This window comes from Phaethon aethereus (genome assembly GCF_964289735.1).
Source record: "Phaethon aethereus genome assembly, chromosome: 11".
Lineage (NCBI taxonomy): Eukaryota > Metazoa > Chordata > Aves > Phaethontiformes > Phaethontidae > Phaethon > Phaethon aethereus.
In genome coordinates this window covers 21,199,048-21,224,061 of record NC_138587.1, presented here as the reverse complement: position 1 = coordinate 21,224,061, position 25,014 = coordinate 21,199,048, and the positions used below count along the sequence as shown (strand labels likewise).

The 25,014-nt window shown below is 37.9% G+C and overlaps 1 protein-coding gene across 1 annotated transcript in view; it reads right to left on the bottom strand.

Annotated features, from left to right (window-relative positions):
* Window positions 1-25,014, bottom strand: part of SLC6A11 (solute carrier family 6 member 11) — a 108,589-nt gene that overhangs the window by 41,710 nt on the left and 41,865 nt on the right. Inside the window, exon 6 of the mRNA XM_082004553.1 lies at window positions 12,197-12,331. Coding sequence (XP_081860679.1) covers window positions 12,197-12,331 — 135 coding nt within the window. The remainder of the gene's footprint in view (window positions 1-12,196; window positions 12,332-25,014) is intronic.

The window sequence follows — 25,014 nt, the reverse complement described above, 5'->3', positions numbered from 1 at the left end:
CTGTGTTGCTCTGCCTCAGGAGTTCTCAGAGAAACTCTCACACCAGAGCACCTTGGCCCTTGCCTTTGTTACAGCTTTGGTGTTTGGTGTCCTACTTTCTGCCCTTTTGTACAATCATGTTCAAATTATAAACAAATATTTTTATCCAGTTGTTTGAATGTAGAAGACAAGTAACAGGAGTGAGTCAAGATCACACAGAACTGTCTGCGTGACAGCCCAAGGAAGCACACAGAAGTGAAAAGCCAATAAATGCCTTTAAGCAACAGTTAAGGCTAAATGGATGTGCCCCCGCTGCGTACAGCAAACCCAAATGAGTTAAAACAAATGGCTACATATTGCTTATAACAGAACAACAATTCTAGGAAACAAACGTAAGAAACCATTAAGGTTGCCTCACAGCTATATCAATTCTGTGGCAGCACTGCCCAGTAGTAAATTGTTTCAGAATATTGAGCATTACAGTTACCTCCGCGGTGAATGTATACCACAACACCGTATGTATTTAGTCACTGCAGTCTCAAAGACTCCATATTCAAAACCAGAAACTCTAATTCTTTGTCCTGTAGCCTCTTCCTCCTTGAATGTCATCAATGACTAAGTACTGAACAAGCAATGGTCGTTAACTTGGGCATTTTATAGAATCATAGAAAAATTAACCTAAGCTTTAAATTCATCTCTCCCCATACTCTTAACTTGCATGCAGGTCAGAAGCCTCCACTACTAAATGTAATGGCCAGATAGAGGTGGGAAGCCTTGTAGCATCTGCAGTAGACAGCAAGCACTGCTTGATAGCAGGAATTTGGTCTGGTACATAAGGGTGGGTAGACCAGCCATTGACTTGTTCTGTGGACTTGGACAAATCTGATTCTGTGGATGAGTGAGCATGGCCATAGCTCTGCAACTTGCCGGGCACCATCACATTGATGCAAAGATGGTAACTCAGTATGTACCATCTGACTATGTGTCTCGGAGTTAATTACTGGTGAATGGTAGCTGGAATTTGCTTGGAACCAGACCAAGAGCCTGGCACCTACCCAGGGTTATGTGCCAAGATTCTCTGAGATCCCTCTAGCAAGCTTAAAGCAACAACTTACCCAATCAATCTCAGACCTTAAGATTTTTTTTTTTTTTTAAAGGGGCATTTTGGGTTTTCTGGGTTTTCTCAATTACAAGTCACTGAGACCCCACCTGGCAGTTTAAAGAAGTTCACATCAACAGGTAAGGAGCTACTAACAACATCCAGCTCCATAAGGGGCTCAACAGATATAAAAATCAGAATGAGTTCCCTGGATAATTTTCATAAATAAATGCAAGGGAGGATAGAGAAAAGCAAAGTCATAAAGCAAATTTGGTTTAGACCTTCAGGCATAAGCTTGTCAACTCTTCCCTGTGATGGATTTGTCTCGGAGCAGTTAATTTGGGAAACAAACATTGTACTGCTGATTTCCTAGGCTTATTTTAAATGCTTATCTGAAATGTTCAAAGAGCTGATGTGCTGGTAGGTATTTTTCCTCATACCCGCCAGGAGCATGGCGTGATGTATAGGTCATTCCAACACACAAACATCTTTGATGCTGTGCCTGTCCCTCAGAATCACTTCTTGCATGTTCCCCCTCCATCTGAACGATGATTTGCTTCTGTCTGACACCTCCAATCTACAGTACTCAGTACAACAGGATGGAAAGAAGACAAAAGGGACCATGTTTTTGTTTATTTCTTCCCCTTTCCCACTTGCTGCCAACTCATTTAGTCTTGCATTCTTCAACTCTATATTTTGGTAATACACACTCAGTTCTTACTTCTACTTTCACCTGTATGACTATGCAGCTAAAGTAAAAATTTAAGCCTCAACAAACCACCCATCTTGGACCGAGAGTGCAATATTAATATTTTATTATTTGGACTTGTGTTTGACAGACTGGATTCTTTAACAACTGACTTATTCAGTGTCTATACATACTATCTTTTTGTGACCTAAACTACTCAAAAATCTGCAGATAAGTGGAGTTACATAAATACAAAAATACACTTATCAGTGATGTACCAGTGCTGAAAATCATTGCCTGGTCAGTGTCAAAATATCCAGGAGAGTAAATTAGCCCCTATGTTATTAAGCCTCCACCTCATTCACTCAAGCTGAGGTGTCTCTGCTCTGGCTGTAAGACTGTGGTCATTCCAAGCGCTCTACAGAATTAGTGCAAAAAGGAATTTCTAAGACTGCGGCAAATAGTGGGTGACCGAACCACACTTCCAAGACATTTTTCCCTCTCCACTGAAGAAAGAGGCAGCCATCTACAAAGTCAGAACCTTGCTTATACATGCCAGTTATATATGTAATGTTAAGTATGACACCTTAGCACCTCCTTATCTACTTTGTTGTGAAGATAAAAATACTGCACAGATTTTGTCTGTAATCCCTAATCATGTGCCACTTTTTCTGCCTTCCTCCATAAGATAGTAACTCACTGAAGGCTAGTGCCCCAACTATACCTTTTTCAGTGCTTTAACTACTGCAGTCATTTTCCACCTATGTTCTGCTCACCTTCATGGATGGATAAACAGGTTCATTCAGACCTCCAGGCAGGGAAAGTACCAGCTTTCACCATACCTTTTAGTGAATATCCCTCAGAGTCACCATGTTGTTTTATTATTTTACACAGAGGGATTTAGAGTATTTTAAAAGCATGAGTTGTTTTTAGCGTGACAGGAACTGTATACCCAACTGGCAAATTTTAGTAAACAAGCCACTCAACATTCACTAAAATTCTGCTGTAAGTCTAGCCCTTTTTAAAGGGAGCTGGGCAATGAAAAACCTTTCATTTATGCCACAGAGCTGGCAGAAACTTAAAGTAAAAGAGAGTTCAGGATAAAACAAGCACTAGAATAAAAAAATGCCATTTAGGAATTGTATTCAGCATCCACACTTCTTGACACTAAAGGGGCTAAGGAAAGTTTAACTTTGCAGAAGAATGAAGATTCAGTTTAATTTACATTATTCGTAAATTTGTGTCAAACTGAAAATATTTGGTCAAAAACTGAAATGTTATTTTGAGAAGTCAAATGTTATTTCTCTATTTTTAAATGAAATGTTTTATTTTTAATTCCTAAACAAGTTTTGTTTCAAAATGTAATAACAGTAAAAAGAATAAAGAAAAACACCTCTTTAAAATAAAACCATTTTTAAAACTCTGGACTGTGTAAAACTTTTTGTATTTGTTCTGCAGAAATATCAATATGTGAACACAGAATTTAAGTGCAAAATCACCAGGAACCAGACTCTGCCTCACATTCTTTACTAATTCAGCTACGGTTTCTTAATTCAAACGTTCTCTGAAAAGTTCACATGGGTTGACAATAAGCAAACAGATGAAAGATCGGTGAACCCATATCCCCAGCTGCATCAACATCTGACGATTTCCTGCCAAGTTTGTAACAAATTTGCTCAACCCATTTTATTGCTTCTCTCTTTGTGACAGTCAGATGCTTTCTCTCCTTATCCTTATTTACAGTCCTAAACTGAAGTAGTAGTGTTTGGTTGGCACTGGCGTGACAAAGCACATGTCACTGCCTCTGTTCTCTGATGGCATAAAAAGATATTCTTGCAGCCAGGATGCTGGTGCAAATGGTCACAAATGCTCGTTTAGTTGAGTCTCAGTGTTTAAAGGAGCTGTCTATAAACACCCATATGGGAAAATATGTTAACATATGGAAATCTAAGATTGTGAACACAGTTAAGGAGGATATCTTTAAAAATATTAATGACCTTTGCAGGAATTCCTGTATTACAAAACTTTCTGGAATTTAACATTAACACAGGAATAAATTTATTTCTTAAAAGACTGTTATTTCAGAGAAAAGAATATGAACTGCATCCCCAGGTCATATAGTGCACCATAGCAGAACCTGAAGTTAAGAAAAAATGTTGACTATCCCATCCTGTCATTTATCTTCATGGGCAATTTTGATGATATAACTTTAGTGTGTATATATGTGTGTGTGCATATAAACATTTTATAAAGCGTAGGGAAGAAACAATTACACAATGCTAGGTAAAGTAGTCAACAATTAATCCAGCTTCAACAGCCTAAACAAAAACTATACTAATACCATGGACTTGTTTTATCCATAAGGAAGGAATAGTCAACAATTTAGCACAGACATTCAGGGTAGAGAGCATCAGGAAGTCGCAGCTGCCAATACACACGTCTCCTCATCTACCCAATTTGCTCTCCTGGATCTCGATCCTTGCCGTGAGCTGCCTGGCAGCTGGTGACAGTTCATGATGGGAGAAGCAGCTTGTTTTCCCACATACATTAGGGCAGCATGCCAGCAACTGTCATCACTCACCTCCCACCTTCTCCTTCCAGCTTCCCTCTCCTTGCTTGCTGTCACTTTCTTCTCCCTTTCCCACACTGCCCTTGCAAATAAATCACATATGTACGCACAAGTGTCATACAAACTATATGCTACAAAAAGCATGGTAGGAAGAGGGAAGACCAACAGCAAGGCACGTGTAGTTGTAAGGTGCCTACATAGCTCACAGCTCAATGCAGTCCCCAACTTCCTTACACTACCCTGGAGGAAGGTACCTTTTCTGTTCCTTTCTGCCTCCTCCTCATTTTGTATTTCTATTAGTTCAGAGAATACCTTCAGGGAAGAACTTCCGTATCAGTCTCCTCTGGGCTACTTCTGAGGAAAAATGTGTGTGAACCCAGCTCCATTTACTGTAAAGGCCTTAGCTACAGACTGTTCTAGGCTCTCCAATGGTAGTTTGTGGGGTGTACAGAACATGCTTTAGCCATTACTGCTTGTCAACTCTGCAGTTTGCCCAACCTTTCTTTTGTTGGATTGTTTTGAGAATTCAACTTCTATTTCAGTTCTAGGATGGAAAGAAAAAGAGCCTCAGAAATGAGGGGGGAAATCTGAAATCTGGGGGATTAGAAAGCATCTTTTTGTACAGGTCTTCAAAGAACAATCTTTGGGAGCACTCAATTTTTTAAACAGTAAATAAGAGATTTTCTCCAAGCTGCACATCATTCCACTAGTGTAGTAATCTTCTCTTTTTCTTTTTTCTCTCATTCCTCTGGAATAACAGGATTAGCAAGAATCCTGTTAGCAATTCTTAAAATAGCTATATATTCTCAGTGCCTCTATTTATATGGCATCATATACCCACTTGTGACTGTCCCAGAAATAGTGTGGAATACCTATTTGCATCAGCTACTGACTATCCTCACTGTGCACAAGGTCCCTTATTATTATTCCCTCACTGATATCCATATATCACTTAGTATTTTTCGTACCAATTGTTAATTCCATCTGAAACAAATGAATTTTTAACACCAGCTTTTCTCTTGCTAGGAGACTTGACTTCCAGACCAGCTGACAGGCTGGAGTCATGGACAGTATTCACAATTCTTTAAATGTTCCCAAGAATGTTAATTAACTTATGGACAAAATGGCTCTTGAAGTTTATCTAGTACTTCTTTTCAGGTGCCATCATTGTAAACAGTGAAAAATCTCTCCCTGTTAGGCCAATACACGGGGCTAATGTGTGGATCCTGTCTCCCTCCAGTGGTATATCACGCTAGCCATGAAGTCTAATATTGAAGTGCAATTGGCGTTTCCCTGAAACTCAGATGATGTCTCTCCATGGCCAAGGCTGCTAAGGGGTTGCAGGGATAGCTGGAAGAGATTTCATGTGGTCTAGAAGCCCCAAGGAAATTACGAAATGACCTCATTCTTTCAACAAGTTTCTTCTAACTGCCAAAACCTGCTGTTGCCTGCTCAGTTTGCTGTTGCTTGTGGAGCGATAGCAAGAAACGCAAGGAAAAACCATGGGGAGAAGGAGCAAACTATTTGTTCGGGTCTTGAAATAAATCTCCAAAGCAATACCTGGACTTCAGAAACCACATTTTCTACATAAAAATTAATAGTCAAAATATTATGCTGTTGAAAAAAAATGAGAGTTGTACATTGAGGCATAAAGGTATGTACATTTACTCATACAAACCAACAGTTTCACAATGACATATTCAATTTAGATTGTGACTTTCCCACAGCATACTTAAATATACCTAAAATCTTTGCACAAGGTAATGATTTGTGCAGTGAACAAATACTAACCTGTTCCATGCATTGCAGAGAGTAATTTTTGTCATAGAAGACCTTGAATGTCTTCAGCCCATGCCTTTTGAAATGTGTGTGCCCAATCTCTGTAGTACAGATTCACTGCAGGAGAGCACTGTGTATGTTCCTTTGAGCATGGGAAATAAAATGTGCCCCCAGGCTTGCCTTCGGTCTTTCTTTGGGAAAAATGGGAATAGTATCTGTCCCAGGAGTGATTTATGGCTTTGTTAAACACCTCTGCCCTTTCAGCAAGATCACTGCATTACAGCAATTTGTTGGTCTTCCTATTCTTTAAAACCACATAAAAGCCATAGCACATAGTAAAATGAAATAGTTCCTCATCGTGGAGATTGTAAACTGCATTGTAGGGCAAAATGTTTCTAAACATCATACTAATCTATATACTGCATTTACCTTACAATTTAAAATCTCAATAATATGTAATGATGGTGCAAACAGAAGACTTTGAGAAGAATTAATTATTTTCCAAGTTTAAATTTAAAAAGTTTGGATAGGGGATTACCATTTAACAGGAACATGAGAGCCTCACGATCAGGAGCAATACTCTTTTGCTTTCACAGAAAGAACAGTTTGAAATTTAATTTCCATATCAAATGAACAAAGACTATTCAAAGATACATGCATAAAGTGGGAGTTGTAGTTATATAGATAGTAAACTCAGCTAAGGATTTTCATACCTATGGCCCCTGTATGAATTTTTGGCATTTCATTTTTTTTTTTAATTTACTGCAACTCACATGCATGTGCATCGCAACTGCATGGTTCAGAAAGTAAATACCTGATGAAGCAACAATACAGAGAATGGGCAGAAATTGGTAGGAAAAAAGAGTAAATTCCATACCTGTTAACAAAACTGCAGGAGTGTGATAGGAACTGGACATCTTCCTCCTCTTATTACTACTATTTCCCCCCCCTCCCCTTTTTTTTTTTTTAAATGGGTGCAGGAACTCTTGTAACAGTCAAAAATGTGGTAAATCACCGAAGGTATTACTAGACTTAGTGGTATGAAAAGGCTGGTAAGCTTTAGCACATGTGACCTGCCTCTAAACCCTTTCTTCAAATACTCTGCTTAAAAACCAGGCTTACGATCTAGTATTGAAGACATCCTGTGAAGTAAGTTTCTCATTAGACTGCAAGTTTGTCACTTGTCACATTTCAAACCAATAAAAGCATCAAAATATATTCCAGCAATTAAATATAATTTCATTGCCAACATATAAAAATTCCTAGGTTTCAATTTTAAGGATTAATATGCTTAGATAGATACAGTACAGTTCTTAAATCCACTACTCAGGAATCCATATACTTCCCTTGATTTTCTGAGGATGAAACCATCCAAAAATGAAAATACGATTTCTTCTACTTTTTTTTTTTTTTTTTTTTAAAGGAAACAGAGCCCTAACACTTCTGTTTAAATGCAACTGTTTCCTCCACTTTCAAAGTTAGGAGAGAATTTTTATTTTCTTCTGCCTTTGAAAAGACAGGTTTCATTTGGCCTCAAGGTGGCGATAAGATCGTGATAGTTGTTTGCTTCCAAGGCTGCATGTACGAAAATTGAATCAGTCTGTATTATTGCTTCTGCTGCTAAGAAGAAAGTTCTTGGTAAAGAATCAGAGTGGCATTACTGCTGCAGCTCTCATCACTAAAACAACTCTGCATTATTAAACGTTGGAAACAAAAAGTTAAGGGAAGATAAATTCTCAAACACTTTTCCAGTTTGGATTTTCAGAACAGAATGTAAGAAAATATTATTGCTACACCTATACAGTATTCCCAAATGTCTCTCACACATATGGATATTATAATTAGCCTAATTGGATAGCAATTTTTTATAGCTTTGGTGATTAGCATCTTCTTTTAAAGTATAATTCTATGTGTATGCTCAAATATACTGAGATGATGTTCATGAAGGAGCGAATAACTAGCAAAATAAACTCATGCTAACCTGAAAATTAAGGAGTTTTTAATAAATACTACAATTTTCAGGCAAAAAATAATTTAATGTGTATTTATTCTAAGTTATTTTCTATGAAAAAAGCATGTTTTCCCTAAAACAGATATCCGATGTACTAAAATGTTTTTTTTTCCTCTCTGAACACACAGATCATGAAAACTTAGCCTAAGTGCCATTACAGAAAAATGCAGGAAGAAAGAAATTATCAGATGGGGGCAATGTAAGGAAAAGAGTCATCTTTGTGCTGTAAGAGTTATCTAGTGTAAGGATTTTTTCAGGTTGAGTTGATGTTCATTGCTGCGCATTCATGTTTTGGTACTTGTTTTGAAGAAGGGCAAGAAGGAAGATGCAGTGAGCTACCAGCCAGTGAATCAAATTTCAGTGCCAGGGAAAGTTATGGAAAAAGTCCTTCTGAAAGATATTTTCAAATTGAGTGGACTACCCATTGCAAGATTACCCACAGAAAACATCTGGAAGCTCTGCAGTCATCTGCACAGTCGTGCGGTCACAACCTGATAGTTGAACTCTCATAGCTAAGCTACTAGAGGTGAATTGTAGAAATGTTTCTGACACCAGAAATTTTATTGCAACTTTAACACTTTCTCACTGCAAATGAAAGATCAGAGAAATTTAAAATCAGTCCTAACTGTCATGGCTCATATCTTCCTGTGCCTTATATGTTAATTTGCCCTGTCATGCATTTATCATGCTCAACATACACATGAGAGTATATCAGAGATGAAGTACAACCTTTATTCTTTCCACACTGAAATGTATTCTCATGTGCAATTCAGTTGCAAACCCCAGATTAATTAAATTTGTTCAAGATTTTCGTAAGCACCAACTGTTCAGAGAAGCGTGCAATTCTGACTATGTTGGCATGTTCATCCCTGCAGATGATATAATGAATATCTTCATTAAAGTAATACATATTCTTTAATTAAAAAAAAAAAAACCCACAAACAGTAACTCAGCCAGTTATTAGCATACAAGCACACAATAAACAGGAAGGGGTTTTTTTTTATTTTCCTCCTCATTTTAAGAATCCTCTGCTATGGCAGGTTTTAAATTTACATGTGTGTGTTTTCCAGGTCGTTGACCATAATATTACTCCTTGATCCATCAAACTGGTACATTTGCTAGTCCCTAATCTATTTAACCTCCTCCATGCACAAATGTTTGCAAAATCCCATTATGAAGAACCAAATGTTTCCCCCCTAAAAAGAGCAGCAAGTACCACACACAAGCACAACTACATATTAAGTGACTTAAATCTATTGAGGGACAACCAGAACTATATTCTGAGTCAGACTTGCACATAAAACCCAAAATAATCCTATTAACTTTGTAAAATACTTTTTTTATGTGAGCTATAACTCAGGAAAGACCCCATATTTAAGCTACAAACAGCACCTGTATCTTCCAGATTGGGGCAGAGGGACATATTTCAAGCCAATTTGAGCATGAAGGCTGTAAGAGACCTTATTGTTGGTGAAACAAAGCATTTCTGAAGCTTAAATATAGTACTCCACTATTATAATGAAAAGTGATTGGTATGAGCTCTACAGATACACAGGACAAAAGATGACATTTTCAGACCAAGAGGATTCAGTCTGCTGAAAAGATAGAATATAAAAATGAAATAGAGAACACAGCACTTGAAAGCTACGAAGAACTGAAAAGACAGATGAATAGCTGCTTAGAAAGCTATAATGAACCATGGAATGCAAATTACACAAAGACAAAAGATTCAAGAACTTCAAACTAAAGTGAGCCTTGAAGAGAAACTTAATTTATTTAATCCACAGTAAACATAGCTGGCACTGTGGTTCAAATACCGCTCTCCTAATACAGACACAGTAGTCTCCCTGGAACACTATTTAAACAGACCTCAGCTGAAGAGGAAAACAACTTCTGCTAGTAGACATGCATTATGCTTTGATATTGTGGAGTAAATCCGAATAAACAAGAGTAAAGATGAAAACTGGAAGCACAAACATAAAGGTTACTTCAGTTGTCTGATATTTCTTTCTTGGCAAAAATCTCTAGAACAAATTAAGAGGCTTACAGAATGGGGGTTTTGATGCAAAAATTTGTGGTTTTGAGCATTATTAAGTTCTACATTTCCATATAATATATATCTATATATTTAACTTGTTACCATTAAAAGTTGCAATAAACCTGAAGCGATTCCATTTTACTTTTTAGTAAAACGAGTTGTACCAAATTCTATTTTTAAAATTGAGAAGTCAGACTTCCTTTATTTCTTGAAAACTGACCAGAGATCCCACCCATAACTCAGAAATCTTTCTTAAAAAATTTAATTGATTAGTCTCAACAAAATATTTCCATTTCAATGAAACAGCATTTTGCAACACAAAAATAATTCTCTACAACGATTTCATCACTCATACTACAGCTAAAATACCTGTACTAGTGTTCACAATTTCTATTATGGTACATTCTACTTCAGCTTATTTCCTACAAAAAGGTGCTTAAAATACTAAGGCTGAAGTATGGCAATGTGTCAGTTAGTCTCATTGAAACAGAGGAGAAATTTGGCACGTTGAAGCATTCTATTAAGCCTTCCCAGAAGGCATTCTAGTATCAGCTGAGCTGTATGTGTGGGACAAGCAGATACATGCACACGTGTCTTAAGTGCTTTGTACTTCATAGACTGCTTAGACTAATGCTATGTGCTCTGGAAATTGTCATGGCAACCATGTATTTCTTTACAAATGGAAACAGTACGGTAAATAGGCATATAAAACCCCCTTGTAGCCCGACAATAATGTTGCTTAAGCTTGCATGTCCTCCCTCAATAACAAACAGAAGCAAGGGTGGCACACAGCGCTCGATGAGTGCGGGAATCAACATTTAAGCAGCAGAACTACGTCCTATTCATACAAGGTCAATAGACTTCACAGGTGGAGGAATCATCACGGTGCAGTACAAGAAGAGAGTACCCAGTGAACACTTTCTGTTAAGGCAGTGGGTTAACTCTAGTTGTCAGAACCATGCAGCAAGGTGAAACTAGTTAAAACGACAAAATCAACAGATACCCTCCATGTTCTCTGATAAGCATATGACAGTCAAATTTCTTGTCTCTGCTAAACTGGGTTAAGACACGTGAGGTTCGCTTGAAATTGGACTGGGTTGTTCTATTTACTACAGTCTGAGTCTATTATATGTTGCAAACAAATAACTGTAAAAGTACTGTAAAAGTACTTTTACTGTAAAAGTAACCTGAAGGGTTCCCCCTATTGTCTTTTGCGAAAAAACACACAGTTTCAGTAAGCAGTGATTAGAAAAATATTACGCTGACACATTTTCAGTAAGCAGATTAGAAAAATAAATTTTGATAAATATTCCCAAACTTCCTTTCTGCCTCTATCTCAAGATCCGTTTAGTATTGTAATAGCCTCAGGAGTAACACTGTATAATGTCTTTTACTTTGCCAAACCAGATAAGTAAAATGCTGTCTTCAACACATCAGGTTTTGTAAAGCATGTGTCATTTTCCCTCTTTGATATTGATAAATTCTATATAATAGCTGTTTTATTGTACTCATCTGTCACTGGAAAAAAAAAAAAAAATCAACTTAACCCAGTATTTCCTTGTTCAACTCTGCTCTGGAAACAACAAAAAAGACACAGTTCCTGGTCTGACTACTTCATTCCTCCTTGATTGCATGTAGAGACTTCTGCTTCAAACGCAACAATCATCTGAATGATTACTTTACTAATCTTGACTGAGATTTAGACTTGGAATGAGCAAAGAACTGTAAAATGGGTCTTTAACTAAGTTCTTCCCATTGAAACCAGTGGCAATGCTCTTGCCCCTCCATGGCAGAAGCAGCAACTACAACTGAACGCTTCTGAAAATTCTGATTTATCAACCAACGTACTTTTCTACAAAAAGAATAATCTATTCTAACGCATGTAAGCAGTGATGGCTTTAAAGCCTTATCCACAATTCCTCTAAAAAGGAAAAACTATCTAGCAATCACCTGTATTCAAACTTCAAAATCAAGAAACTCTTGCCGTTTTTCCCAGTCAGAAAGGAAGATAATTACATGGACCATGGTCCTACCTGTGGGTCAGACAGTCGAGAAAGGTCGGGGTACAAGTAGAATTTTATCCCCTCGGAAGCACCTGGTAACGTTACTCCACGAATCAGAAGAATCATCAACATGATATAGGGGAATGTGGCTGTTACATATACAACCTAGCAAGAAGAAGCAAACATTAGAAAAATATTTTATTCCAACTGCAAGAAAAACAGCTCATTTCCACATCCATTTTGCTATTATTTAAAAAAATGCTTTTCTGGAGCAGAAGTGCTTTTAGATGCCCTTGTTTGTGCAGGTGAATTCTGTCATCCAAACATATTCCCTTCCAAAGTATTTGTGTCTTGTAGGACAGGTCAAAATTTTTTTTTTTAAAGAGAACGTCCCTGTCTCTCTATAAGTGTATTATTTACACTCTCTTTTTGACCAGTGACCAGACACTATACCTATACACTATACCACGTACTATTCCAAACACAGATACAGGTAAATTGACTCCTAATAGCAAGTAATTGCATTATATGTATTCTATAACAACATATGCAATGAATTCTCAGTCACCTAGTAATTACTAAACTGTCATCTCATAAGACGGCTTTGCCTGCATGTCTGTGTTTGAGGAATAAACATTTCATCAAGCCTAAAAGTTAAATACTTCTTGTGATTTCCTGTAGTACCCTTAACACGCAAAGCGCCTTCAGACAAGATTTCTGAAGTGCTCAAGCCCAGAAATTAGTGTTTCTACCTATACAGCCGCATTTTTTTCAGAAATCATTTTGCTATGTGCATGGGGGGCAACTGAGCGTTTCTAGAAACCTGCAAGAAGTCATGTTTTCCAAAAGAAAAATTGAGCAGAATTGATCCCATTTTACAATCACCAACCCGACAGCAGTATATAGCTATTTGAACTTGGAGATGGATTAAATGATAAATTCCAAGTCACTATAAATATTTCCTTTACAAAATAATAACCGTATCATGGGCTGCATCCAAAGCAGCGTGGCTAGCAGGTCGAGGGAGGGGATTCTGCCCCTCTACTTTGCGCTGGTGAGACCCCCCCCTGCAGTGCTGCATCCAGCTCTGGAGCCCTCAGCACAGAACAGACATGGAGCTGTTGGAACCCGTCCAGAAGAGGCCACAAAAATCACCAGAGGGCTGGAACAGCTCTGCGGTGAGGACAGGCTGAGAGAGCTGGGGTTGTTCAGCCTGGAGAAGAGAAGGTTCCAGGGAGACCTTATTGCAGCTGCCAGGACTCAAAGGGAGCTTTAGAAGAAAGATGGGGACAGACTTTTTAGCAGGGCCTGTTGTGATAGGACAAGGGGTGATGTTTTAAACTAAAAGAGGGCAGATTTAGACTACATAGAAGGATGAAATTTTTGACAATGAGGGTGGTAAAACCCTGGCCCTGATTGCCCAGAGAGGTGGTAGATGCCCCATCCCTGGAAACATCCCAGGTCAGGTTGGATGGGGCTCTGAGCAACCTGCTCTAGTTGAAGAAGTCCCTGCTCACTGCAGGGTGTTTGACTAGATGGCATTTAAAGGTCCCTTCCAACCCAAACTATTCTATGATTCTATGAATAATGTACCTTAAAATTAACTCTCCATAATTTCTCTATAGCCATTTCTGCCTGTACAAAGTAGGTATAAACCATTCTAATATGCAATAATACTCTTATACATCTGCCTTCCACAAGTCAAAATTACTTAAGAAACCTGCAGGAATGGGGAAAATAATTTGGTGAAAAATATAACCCATAGAGCCCTCAAATATATGCATTTTAAATTCAAAAGTTCATAACCTGTCTTATGGCTATGTAAATGAAAGAGATAAATCAGAAAATGCACTCATGAAAGGATTACTCAAAAATATTTTGATGACTAAGCAACTGAATTTTGATTTTCAGACCATGCTGAGTATTTAACCCCAAACATGAAATCATCTCATGTGTGCCTCAGCTGGTACATTCAGAAATGGAGGAACTTAAAATCACATGGCAGATCTTCAAACATGTCCAGCTGCCCAAGACATAGACACTTCACTCTCACCAACCTTAACAGGAGGTAAGCATCTGTATGTCTTTCAGGTGTCTTATCGCTTTTGAAAATACAAGCCATGATTTTCCCAGGAAATGGAGACAACCATTATATTCCTATCCATCTCAGAAGCCTGAACTGATTAATTCATAGTTCAATAAAGTGCAAAATTAAAAGCTTTATCCCAGTACTCACATTTATTATCATCGAATATTAGTGGAAATGCAAGCTGATATTACTAGCTGAGTTCAAACAGACCTTGTCTCAAAGAGACTGCTCTCCACATTTAGGTTTCAAATAAAAATGGATCATCAGTTAATGAGAAGTAAAAAAGAAACACATGGAATGGACATGGTCCTGCTCTGAATCTTACTTTAGGCGGAAAGGACAGAGTAGCCAGCAAGTGTTTTTCATGTTTCTGTATTTAATTTTTGCCAGCTATTTTCCTCTACTTCTTTTAAATCAATAATTGCTTTTAATAGAGGATAGTCAGCAGACACGTACATTTGATGACATGGAAGGTATTGCACCTGAATATCTGTTACAACATTAAAGAATAATATATCATTGCATCATGCTTCATTAACTGTACTGGTTTTCAGCCTGCTGTCTTGCACATCCTTCCACATCAGTAAGCAGACTGCAATCTTGTAGAGGCAGATTTCTTTCCAGGTTCCTTTGGGTGTATTTCCTCACTCAGCTCCATCAAGGAAGAGCTGAAACCACTCATCTCTATGCCCAAGAGAGGTCAAGTAAAGGTACCCTTGTAGCCTGTAATCCTGCAGCAGCCATCCAGGCTTGTAGAGCTGTATTTCAGAGTTTTCTGTTTCTTCCAAATGCCTTCCACAGCCCATCCACACACGTTAACATTATTGCAAGTACTAGAATCACAACCTCTAGCATAAGTTTTCATCATGAAGATAGTTCTGCCTCAGCTTTAGAGGGATGAGAACTCTCCTTCTTTTCTGGTTACCATGCAGAAACAGGATATAAAGAGAGTGCAACTGGCTCAGTATTTCTGTCAATAAATACTAAATATCCAGAACAACAATGAAAGAGATACCAAGGAAGCATGTGTGGGACAGATACACCCTTCCTGAGCCAACTGACACTGTTCACAATTTTTTGGTGTTAGGGCTCATACAGCTGCTCAACTGCAAACTTCTCTAATACTGTAACAGGTACATGTATTGTGCTTAGAGAGGGGAGAGAAGGCCACCACTCGTAGTGGTGTTCAAGTCTCCCAGTATGTTGAGGCACTTAATTGCATTGCATTCAGTGCATCAGTTGCTCGTTTTGTTGTGCTTCTGGAGAGCTCATGAGGTGAGAGAGGATGGGGCATTTTAGAAATCAAATGCCATTATTAGTATCATCATCACATCTGTAGGCATTGAAAGTTTCCTGAATTGTTTTCTTTCCTTTCAACACATCAAACTTCTCTGAATATAAATGTGAACACAACTGTTTATAATTACACTGCATCCTGTTTTAATTGACTTTAATTGCTTGGTATGTTAATTTGCATTCCAATGCTTAAATGCTTTTTTTAAACTCTTCTCAGAGCAATGCCAGTATTTAAGCAGTTGGAAACAAAATATTTCTGGCATGCTAGTTTTTGCACCAAGTTCTCCTATTACGATATAATTGAAAGACGAATTTGGAAAGATATTTAGACATACAAGTATGTGGAAAGGCACCTACTGGGACATCTAACAGCTCTTAAGCATACTTAAGATGCTTAACTGAAAGTACATTGGGACCAAAGATCTTGAGAACAGATATTCATTGACTGCCATGAACTTTAAGTACCAAAGTATTGGAAGTTAATTAAGTACCAAATCCTGGAACTTTCCATACCAAAACCTTAAGAGAGTTAGATGTCTATATCACACAAGGTTAGTTATAATGATATCTAGGTATCTATGTACCATAAAGATCTTGAGAACTGAACTCGCTGCCAGTTTGCATCTTTTCATACCTAAGTATCTTTAAAGCGCAAATGTGGTGCATAGGTTCAAACTTGGCTACTGAGACTCTTGAACTTCTTGTCCTAAATGAAAACGTGCTTTTCTGAACATTCTGGTCAGATCATGCCACAGACGTTCAAGTGAAGGTGACTTGGCTTGTGAGAAAATGTAGAAGAAATACGTGATAAATCTGTTGAGAATAAGGAAGAAGCCCTGCGTGCAATGAATTGAGCCACACACCCACAGAAATCTAAAAGCCTAGAAATAGATTTCTCTGGCTATAGCTATCACAGAACTCACCAGCCTGATGTTCACACACTACCTCACAGCAGCTTCTTAGCAAGGTGAGTCATGAATAGGAAGCAGTGAACTTTAATCTTTTGCTTGGCTCTTGGTGAGAACACAACTGAACTAGATTTGAATGGACAAAATATAACTTTCAGAGGGTAGGAAGATGAGGGAATTCTTTCCTGCAAGCTGCGATGTTCAACCTTCTTTGTACTATAATGAACCAATTGCACTTCACAAATGGAATCAAAGTGTTTAATTTCACTTGATTCTTCAGAAAATTACTGGCTTGCTAATCCGCTTCCCCTAAAGTCCTCTATTGCTCCATTAGGCTACCACTGTCTGGCAGCTCTGGTGTCTTTGTAGAGACACCCAAGTATTACTAAACTGGGTGTGATTTCCATCAAAATTAAAAAAAAAAAAAAAAAAAAAAAGAGTTCTACATGCCACAGTTCACACAGCCGTCCTGGCTTTACTAATGTTTTTCCAGTTTCACAGATTCTAACTTCGTAGATGTTAACAGCAGATGATAACACTGTAAAAGATTTTCCTTTTCTACCACCAATGGTATACTGTGAAATTTTCCATACAGCATTGTTTGAAAAAGAGTCTTTTGCATCTACAGACATATAAATGACAACTGAAAAAGAGGCATTTTCAACATTAATTGGATTTACAAGAAATATGGTATAAGGAATGACAGCTGATTCACAAGTTTTTAAACAGTATGTCAAAAGGGGAAAAAATTTCTACATGTGCCTACATTTTAAAGCTAAAATTTCATATGCAGGAAAAAACCCTAAACCAAAAACCCAACAAAATACCAGATGAGTGGATCTGTATGATGTAAGATTGGGATGGGGGGAGATAGAATCAGCAAAATGGCTGATTTTTCTATTTGCTCTGTGTGTTTTTATTCAGCATCATCTGCTGTTTTTCTTATTTGTGTATCCACAGAGGGAAATTTGTTCCAGAATAATCTTGTGAACCGCCCCTAGTCAGATTGCATACAAACTGCAGAATGTCTGCTAAGCTACTAACAAATCATATGTGAGTGCAGACAGCTTCACTCAGAATAGAAAGAAGTTCAAAAACCAATAGGTAAGAAAATTTAATGAGATTTGAGAGCTGAAAAATAAGTATGAAAGAGGAAAAATTCACTGGGGATGCAAGATAAGCTTGGAAAGGATGCTTAATGAAGGTATGTAAGAACCTTCTTAAATGCACAGTGATCACAGGAAGCAGAAGATTCTACATGACACAGTAAAAGCAAAAAGGAATAAACACTTCTAATACCACATCACACTGAGGTCACTGGCTGGGACACGAAAAAAAAAAAAGTAACTGAGCAGCACTGTGCAAGTCCTTATTTTTATCCATGTGCTGGTGAAGGCAATAGCAAATTAAATAAAAGTCTGAGTCAAGCTGAAACAGTTTCCTTTGCAATGAAATTAAAACTCAATTGCAAAATTCATTTTGAGGCAATACAAAAAAGATTGCATTCTATTCCATTTTTTTTGGCGTTCCTTTTACTGAATGGGTGGACTCTCAACTGAAAAGTGTTTTAACAAGCCAAAGTAATTATTTATAAGCTTTATCTCGATATTTAAAATGTGTGAAAAATGTTTGTTTCCTATTTTTTCCAGTAAGAACTATTTTTACATTAGGTCTGACCTTATGAACTTTTCAACACTTCCCAAATTCCATTTCAACAACATAGTCTGTGTTAAAAAAAAAACAGCCTACCTGTAGTCAATAGTTCCAAAAGGAGGGGAAGAAAAACACAGTGGAAGTTTTGACTCAGTGCTTAGGACCCTAGTGCTCTAATAGCCTCCACCAGGCCAATCCAGGAGTACAGCTAAAATTGGAAAGCAATGTAAAAGCACCAAAGAAGACAATATCAATGCACTGCAGCAGCACACATTACCAGCTGAATTGAGTGAACAATTCACTTGGATAATGAGCTATTTCTCCCCATAAAAATTCCTTAAGCAGCATCAAGTTTTCTAAATGCATGCTACTTGAAATTATTTCCCAGATAATTACCACAGCTGGTTTTGTTTCCAGATAGCCCAGGACCATTGAAATCAAGATCTGTCTTATTTCTGCTAAAAATTGCTCTTCAACCTTGCTGGTTATTTTGATGGGGTCTACAGGCCTCATACTTAATCAAGAAAAATTATTAGACTACCAAGAGAAACCAAACAGAAATGGTTGCAAATACGGCCTGAGAGATTTCAACACAAGCATCTTGGAACGTAGCTGTATCTACACTGCAGAACTGGTGCACTTCACACCGCACGCCCAGCAACACCCCAGTTCCTTGGCTAGCCCGACTTCCCAACTTAGTGTTTTAATACAATGAGAGGGTGCCCAGCTCCTCACATCTCCTTCTGATAGGAACCTTGCTATGTGAGTAGAAGGGAGTTTCAGTGACTCTGCAGAAAGTGCCCAATCCATACAACTGGAAAACACAGATTAAGAGTGCTTCTTGGAACAGAATTTCCCCTCTGTGCAGACATAATCAGTAAAGACCAATCACGAGGAATGGAACTCACAAAAGTGCATATATAACATGTAAAAGCCGTTAATTCTATTACATTATTTAAATCAATTATGTGAGCACCTGCATTTAAGCACTAAATAATGGCAACTGCAGATAACCAGATTCTTTCTTGACCTGACCATATGCATGCACAGTTTAATAATGATCTAATCACTTACAAAGAACGTGCAAACAGCTTCTGAAAAAGTGGTACTGATCATAATAGATGGGCTGGATCCTGAAAGAACGTCTTTAAATCAAGAATCCATTTGAGTCCGAATGGCTTTGGTCAAATTCATAGTAAAATTCGATTCAGGGCATCAAGAGAAGAGACACACTTTATCTAAATTAAAGCTTATAGGAAACTATTTGCATGGTTACCCTAAGTTTACACAGTCTACAAATTAATACATAGGTCTATAACAGTTTTTGGAGACCCTGCTCTGAAGTGTACAGAAGGATTCACTAGTGAATCCACACAACGCTAACCTTGCTGGCCTGAACAGGGACACAGCTTGAACTAAGAAACTGTGAGACTGTTAGTCATACTGTTTCATCAATGCTACTACATTTTTTGCTGTCATTAAGTGCCAAAGGAGGAGAGCAGGAAGAATACTTCCTAGATAAATAAGCATAATCAATACAACTCAGAGAAATCTTAGGAACTCCATGCAATGACTTGCATCCTCCCAGTGCTGCTGTTCCTCAGTCTCCAGAATTACATTGTCCAAACTCAATATTCATCCTATACTTTCCAATTGCCTGAGTGCCCTCAGAGGAGTAATGTTGATTAAAAAAGTAAAGGATGCAACAATTTTAAACACTAACATGCCTAAGAATGTGCTATCTGTTTGTTAGAAAGTGTGCTGTCACATTGTTAATATATCGTTAATACACTGCCAGTGCAAAAATTCCAACAGGTGTAAAAACAGTATGCCCAAAATAATTCTGTGAAGCAAGGGGAGGTCTGTAGTATAATTTTCAAGTGCAGAAAGTTGCAGAAAGCCTTTTGCAAAATGAGGACTACAATTTGGCAAGCAGATACAGCTCTACCACTGTAAACACAAAAGAAACTGATGACAAAATCAGCGTATTATTGTCCCTGGTATCTATAGGGTGTGGTGGGGTTTTTTTGTTTTGTTTAGGTCTTTTTCTTGTTTTGTTTTGAGTGTGCTTTTTACCCTGAAGATGCTATTGATTTAAATTCATTATTTTATCTCCACCATAAATGGGCCAGCCTTGAACTAGAATGGCAAATGAAATAATGGTATCCTGTAACTATGAATATCTAAAAGAATAATGTTAATTTATTGTTTCTGTTAACGTTCAAATGCACAAAGAGAAAGACCTGTGCTGTGGTTGTGGGCAGGGAGAAGAGGACTGATGAGGAAGAAGCAAACTTCAGCATCTTGGCTAAGCTCATTACTGCAAGCAAAAGTGGTTATGTAGAGCTCCCATCAAGTAGGGAATTTACAAAGCCACAAATATCTCAAAATCAAAGACTGCTATTTAATCAAGTAAAAGTCAACTTTAAAAGTCAATCAGGAAGAATTTTAAATATAAATTAGGACTAATTAATCAAGTGAGGGTTTTTTTTCATTTTGAAAAGGTCTTTAAAAAGTTCAAGCTTTTATAAATCAAAGCTGTTCCTTTTCAGAACCTTCCAGGATTTTCAGACTTCTGAATGCTACCTAGTTTGCCTTTATACAACAAGCCAGGTACCAGTATTAGTTACATATATTCACAGAAACCTGAGTTTTGCTTAAAAAGCATTTAATATGGGATGACTATTCCTGATACAGGACAATCCCATTTGTATGAAAATTATTTACAGCGGGTCAGAATTAGCCCATACTAGCACCTGAATTTCCAGTTTTGTTACTGAGTTTACATAGGCAGAAATGGGGGACTGATAAGACGCCAAATTAATTTAATTTCTTAGCTAGAAATGTAGAGATGCCTTCCAGCTCTCACTGAAGGCATCAGCCAGTAGGTTCTGACATATTCTAAAAATGTTTCACCTGTAAAGCAGATAAAGATGCAAGGGTCAGAACAAGACAGGAGATGATTTTCCTGTCATACAAAAATTTGTAAGATCTTAAATTTGCACTGGAATGAAACTCAAAATTTTTGGCCAACTCGTTCCTCCAATCCAGAGGACAGTAAAGGTTTGTTTGCTCTCCGACTGTTTGCTGGAGAACAGGAAACTGGGTTTTCCAGATGAGTGTTGTCCTCATGTAATTACTAGTTGCTCCAAAGAATTACTAGTTTCAGTGAACCAACATTTTCTAGTGAACTAGAGCTTGACAAGAACATTCCTTATCACCTCCAGCTTAGATTGCTTGCTTGTCCTGCTTGATTTTTCTCACTGTCTTAAAAAAAAAACAACCTCAAACAAACAACACACACATGCCCATCCCCAAACAAATACCACCACTAAGGAAAAAAAGTCGACTGCATGCAATCTGGAAAGCAGATACAATACTATGTACCAAAAGGATTAGCAGGTAAGGTTTCCTAGCTAGAACTACCTAGCTCTTCAGGTAGCTGCAAAGCGTAGAAGATGCCAGTCAGCAAAGATCAATGTAGCAATCAGAGTACATTGTCTGCATAAAGGCCTTGACTGGGAAGGAGGAAAGAAGAGAATCAGGCATTGTAGCCATCATCTGAGAAGTCATCAAATAAACGCATGATTTCATCAGAAATTTTAAATAATTGCAAATATTAAAACCATGAAACATCAAGACAACAGGAGTTAGGAATTTCCCCAGAACTTTGCACCAAAACTAGTCACACATGAGCCTTTTTTTGATATGTAGTCTATTGATGATCCAAAGCACTCAAGGAGATATGTTAGTAGCCATGTCTAAATGATTTATCAGTCAATTCTACACATTGTTTTCTGAAAGTACAATAGCATTGTTTAATCTTGGGTGGTGAATGCTGGGAAAAAAGTTATTTGTAAACAAGCAGGTAAAAATGGCATTCCCATAGCACACTTGGACCTCTTCTTTCTTTCGATAATTTTTGTAATCATGAAACTCTTTCGTGTATTGGACTAAATGACATGTAAAGGTCCCTTCCAACTGAAACCATTCTATGATCCTATTGGGAGGTTCAAAATGTTTTCCGGATAATAAAGATCTTATAATTTATTATTGAAAAAAGTGTGTGTTTGACTACCCACAGGATGACAGACAATTTTCTGTCATCCACTGGGGAATATAGGCCCTTACCTCCATGGTGACAGCTGAGAGATGTATTCACCATAAAGCATTTGCAATACTACTTGTGTATTAAGTATAATAAAGATAACAGAAGTATAATAACTAGCCTTACCACCTAAGCTAACAAGTATCCTTATCATCCAGACCCTAATTCTCCACATTTCCATTCCCTATGGCTACTATATCAATTATAATGCCATTATAATGCCATTAGTCACATCTTTATTTTACTTCAAGGCTTATTGCACTGTAACTCCCCTACTAAACAGCCTCTAAATCTGGCCCCTAAGTCAGCTCAAGGCTGACTTGTAGGACACTGATCTGACACAGCGTGCTGCAATTTAATTGTGTTTTTGAGCCGAGTTTCAGTCTGAGAAGAAGAGGTGACATGATGCATAGGAAAAATTAGAGGAATCATACAATAAAAACATTGGGCTGGAAGACAGTGTGACTTAAAAGTATGTAACTTCCACAGAATTCTTTTTCTATCTTAGGCAAATTCTTTGATCCCACTGCTCTCCACTCATCCTTTCAATTCAACAAGATTTCTGACTGTCTGTTACGCAGATGTAAAGGCAAGCTCTTAGGGGAATAGAGGCATCTCACTGCGTTCATCCAAGGCTTAGCACACTGAGATTCTAACCTCAGTAAGGCGCTCCACGAAGAAGTGACATGCAAACTAAATCACTTATCGGTGATTTAGTAAAAGACTTACTGACCTGAACTACCATTAGTTATCTCAGACAGCAATGAACACATTTTACACCCACAGAAAATAACTCAAAGGAGTTTTTAGTACAGTAAATTCTTTGTATCAGACTGTTAGAGCAGTGCTTTACGCTTTCTGCATATGACACAATCAAGCTTATACAGCATGTTTGGAGTTTTTTTCTTTTTTAACCACACAAATTTTTCAATTGCCCAGCAGCATAAGTGAATAGCAGGTGCATAGCAGCCAACTCACTTCTCGGGGATGTGTTTTAGTTACCAGCATAGCACCAGCAGCTGCCTGAAGCTGCCTTTGTTGCTCATGTAGCAATTTATTTCATTAAGCTTTCCCATTCTTAAGACTGAGTTTGGATTCAATCCCTGTCAGTTGACACCGGGGTGGTATACAGAATTAAAGTTTGTAAATCTCACAAGAACAGCCTTGTAAATAAAATTTCTACTACAAAGACATCTTTAAATTGTAGATAAAGCCAAAAATCTGGCCTATACTGACTGCAGAAACTGAAGAGACTGCCTTCCCACTGGCAGGAATTTGATCTAATACTAACCTTTGCATACAGTGCCATGGGGATGGATACCTATAAACTGCTTTGTAAATTGCTAAGAAAGAGCAAAGCTTGAAGCTATGTAGATTAGCACTAGCTGAGGACAGACTGCCTGTGTGGGAACAGGGATTACATCTATTCTACTTCAGCTGAAGAAATATGAAATTGAAGCGTCACTAAGAGGCATAATAATATAGCACTAATGATGCTATAAACAGACACCAACTCTCACATTTCTGTATTCGAGTTGAGGGACCAAGGAGAGACCTTGTATGTTCTTGCTGAAGAAAAGATGCAAGTAATATTCCAAATACATAAACTAAGATCTAACAAAAGCAGTATCTATAGCGATTTCTGTACACCCATAAAGAGACTAGGACATGGGCAACCATACAAACATTTTTGCAAAACATAGCTTCATGAAAAAAATCAACAGTTACAAATCACAGATATAAGCAGTGTGTCATGTACCTGAAGGAATAATGTTCTAGCCCTGACACCTGTGCATCAACAATGATCACAGTAAACAGAGCAACTTATATTTTGGCTTCTGCTTGGTGTTCTGTATGGCATTGTTCACCGATTATTCTTTTGGGTGGGGGTTAAGGAAGGGCAGGTTATCTGAAAGGAGAAATGAAATATGACGGGGTCATACAGGAACAAATGACTGAAACTGTTGCATTTCTAAAGTCTTTTTTCATTGGGTCAGTGTATATATTTTTGATAATGGGCTAAATGTGCCTGGTAACCTCACTGGAAAAAATAAACCTGTATGTGTTACCTTTAGTCAATCAATATGTTTCTTCTATAGAGATGCCTCAATGTTAATTTGTGCCTTTTCACTTCACCTTTAATTTTTCAGCAAATTTCACTGCATTACCACTGCAATTATCACAGCTGGACTGCCGCCCTTTGACCCCACCCCCACTTTTTCATACATTAGGTAGACAGATCAGATGATTGCTCTGCCCAAAAACTCTCACATTTGCATGTGCCCTGAGATGTCCTTCAGTGCACTGAAACACACTTTTGACTTGCTTGGGCTGTAGACCAGGGCTTAGATCCAGTCTAAGTATTCATATGAAAGTGGGTGTCTGATGTTGAGGTACAGCTGGGAAGGAATGAAATCATGCAGATGCAATTCTGATTTAAGTTTACTATTTGATACTTTCCCCAGCTGCCAAACAGAAGTTTGGGAAAGCCACTGAGAGGGGCACAAAAATCCCCTTTTTTAACAAATCCAAGGTGTCCTTAAATGCTCAGTGCACAGGAGAGTGAAAAAAATATTGCAGTAGTTGTTTTAAAACCTCACACAGAGGAGGCGGATAGCAGGAACTCTGCATGCATCTCATGAATGTTCTACTTTCCCTCTTTGAATACAGAGATCACTCTTGGACAGAGTGTTAAAGCCTTGCCATGAAGGGCCATTCTTTGCTACTACTTTAAGCTAAAACAAAAGACACTTCAGGAGATACAATCATTGCTGCCTAGTTCCTTTTCCTGGGC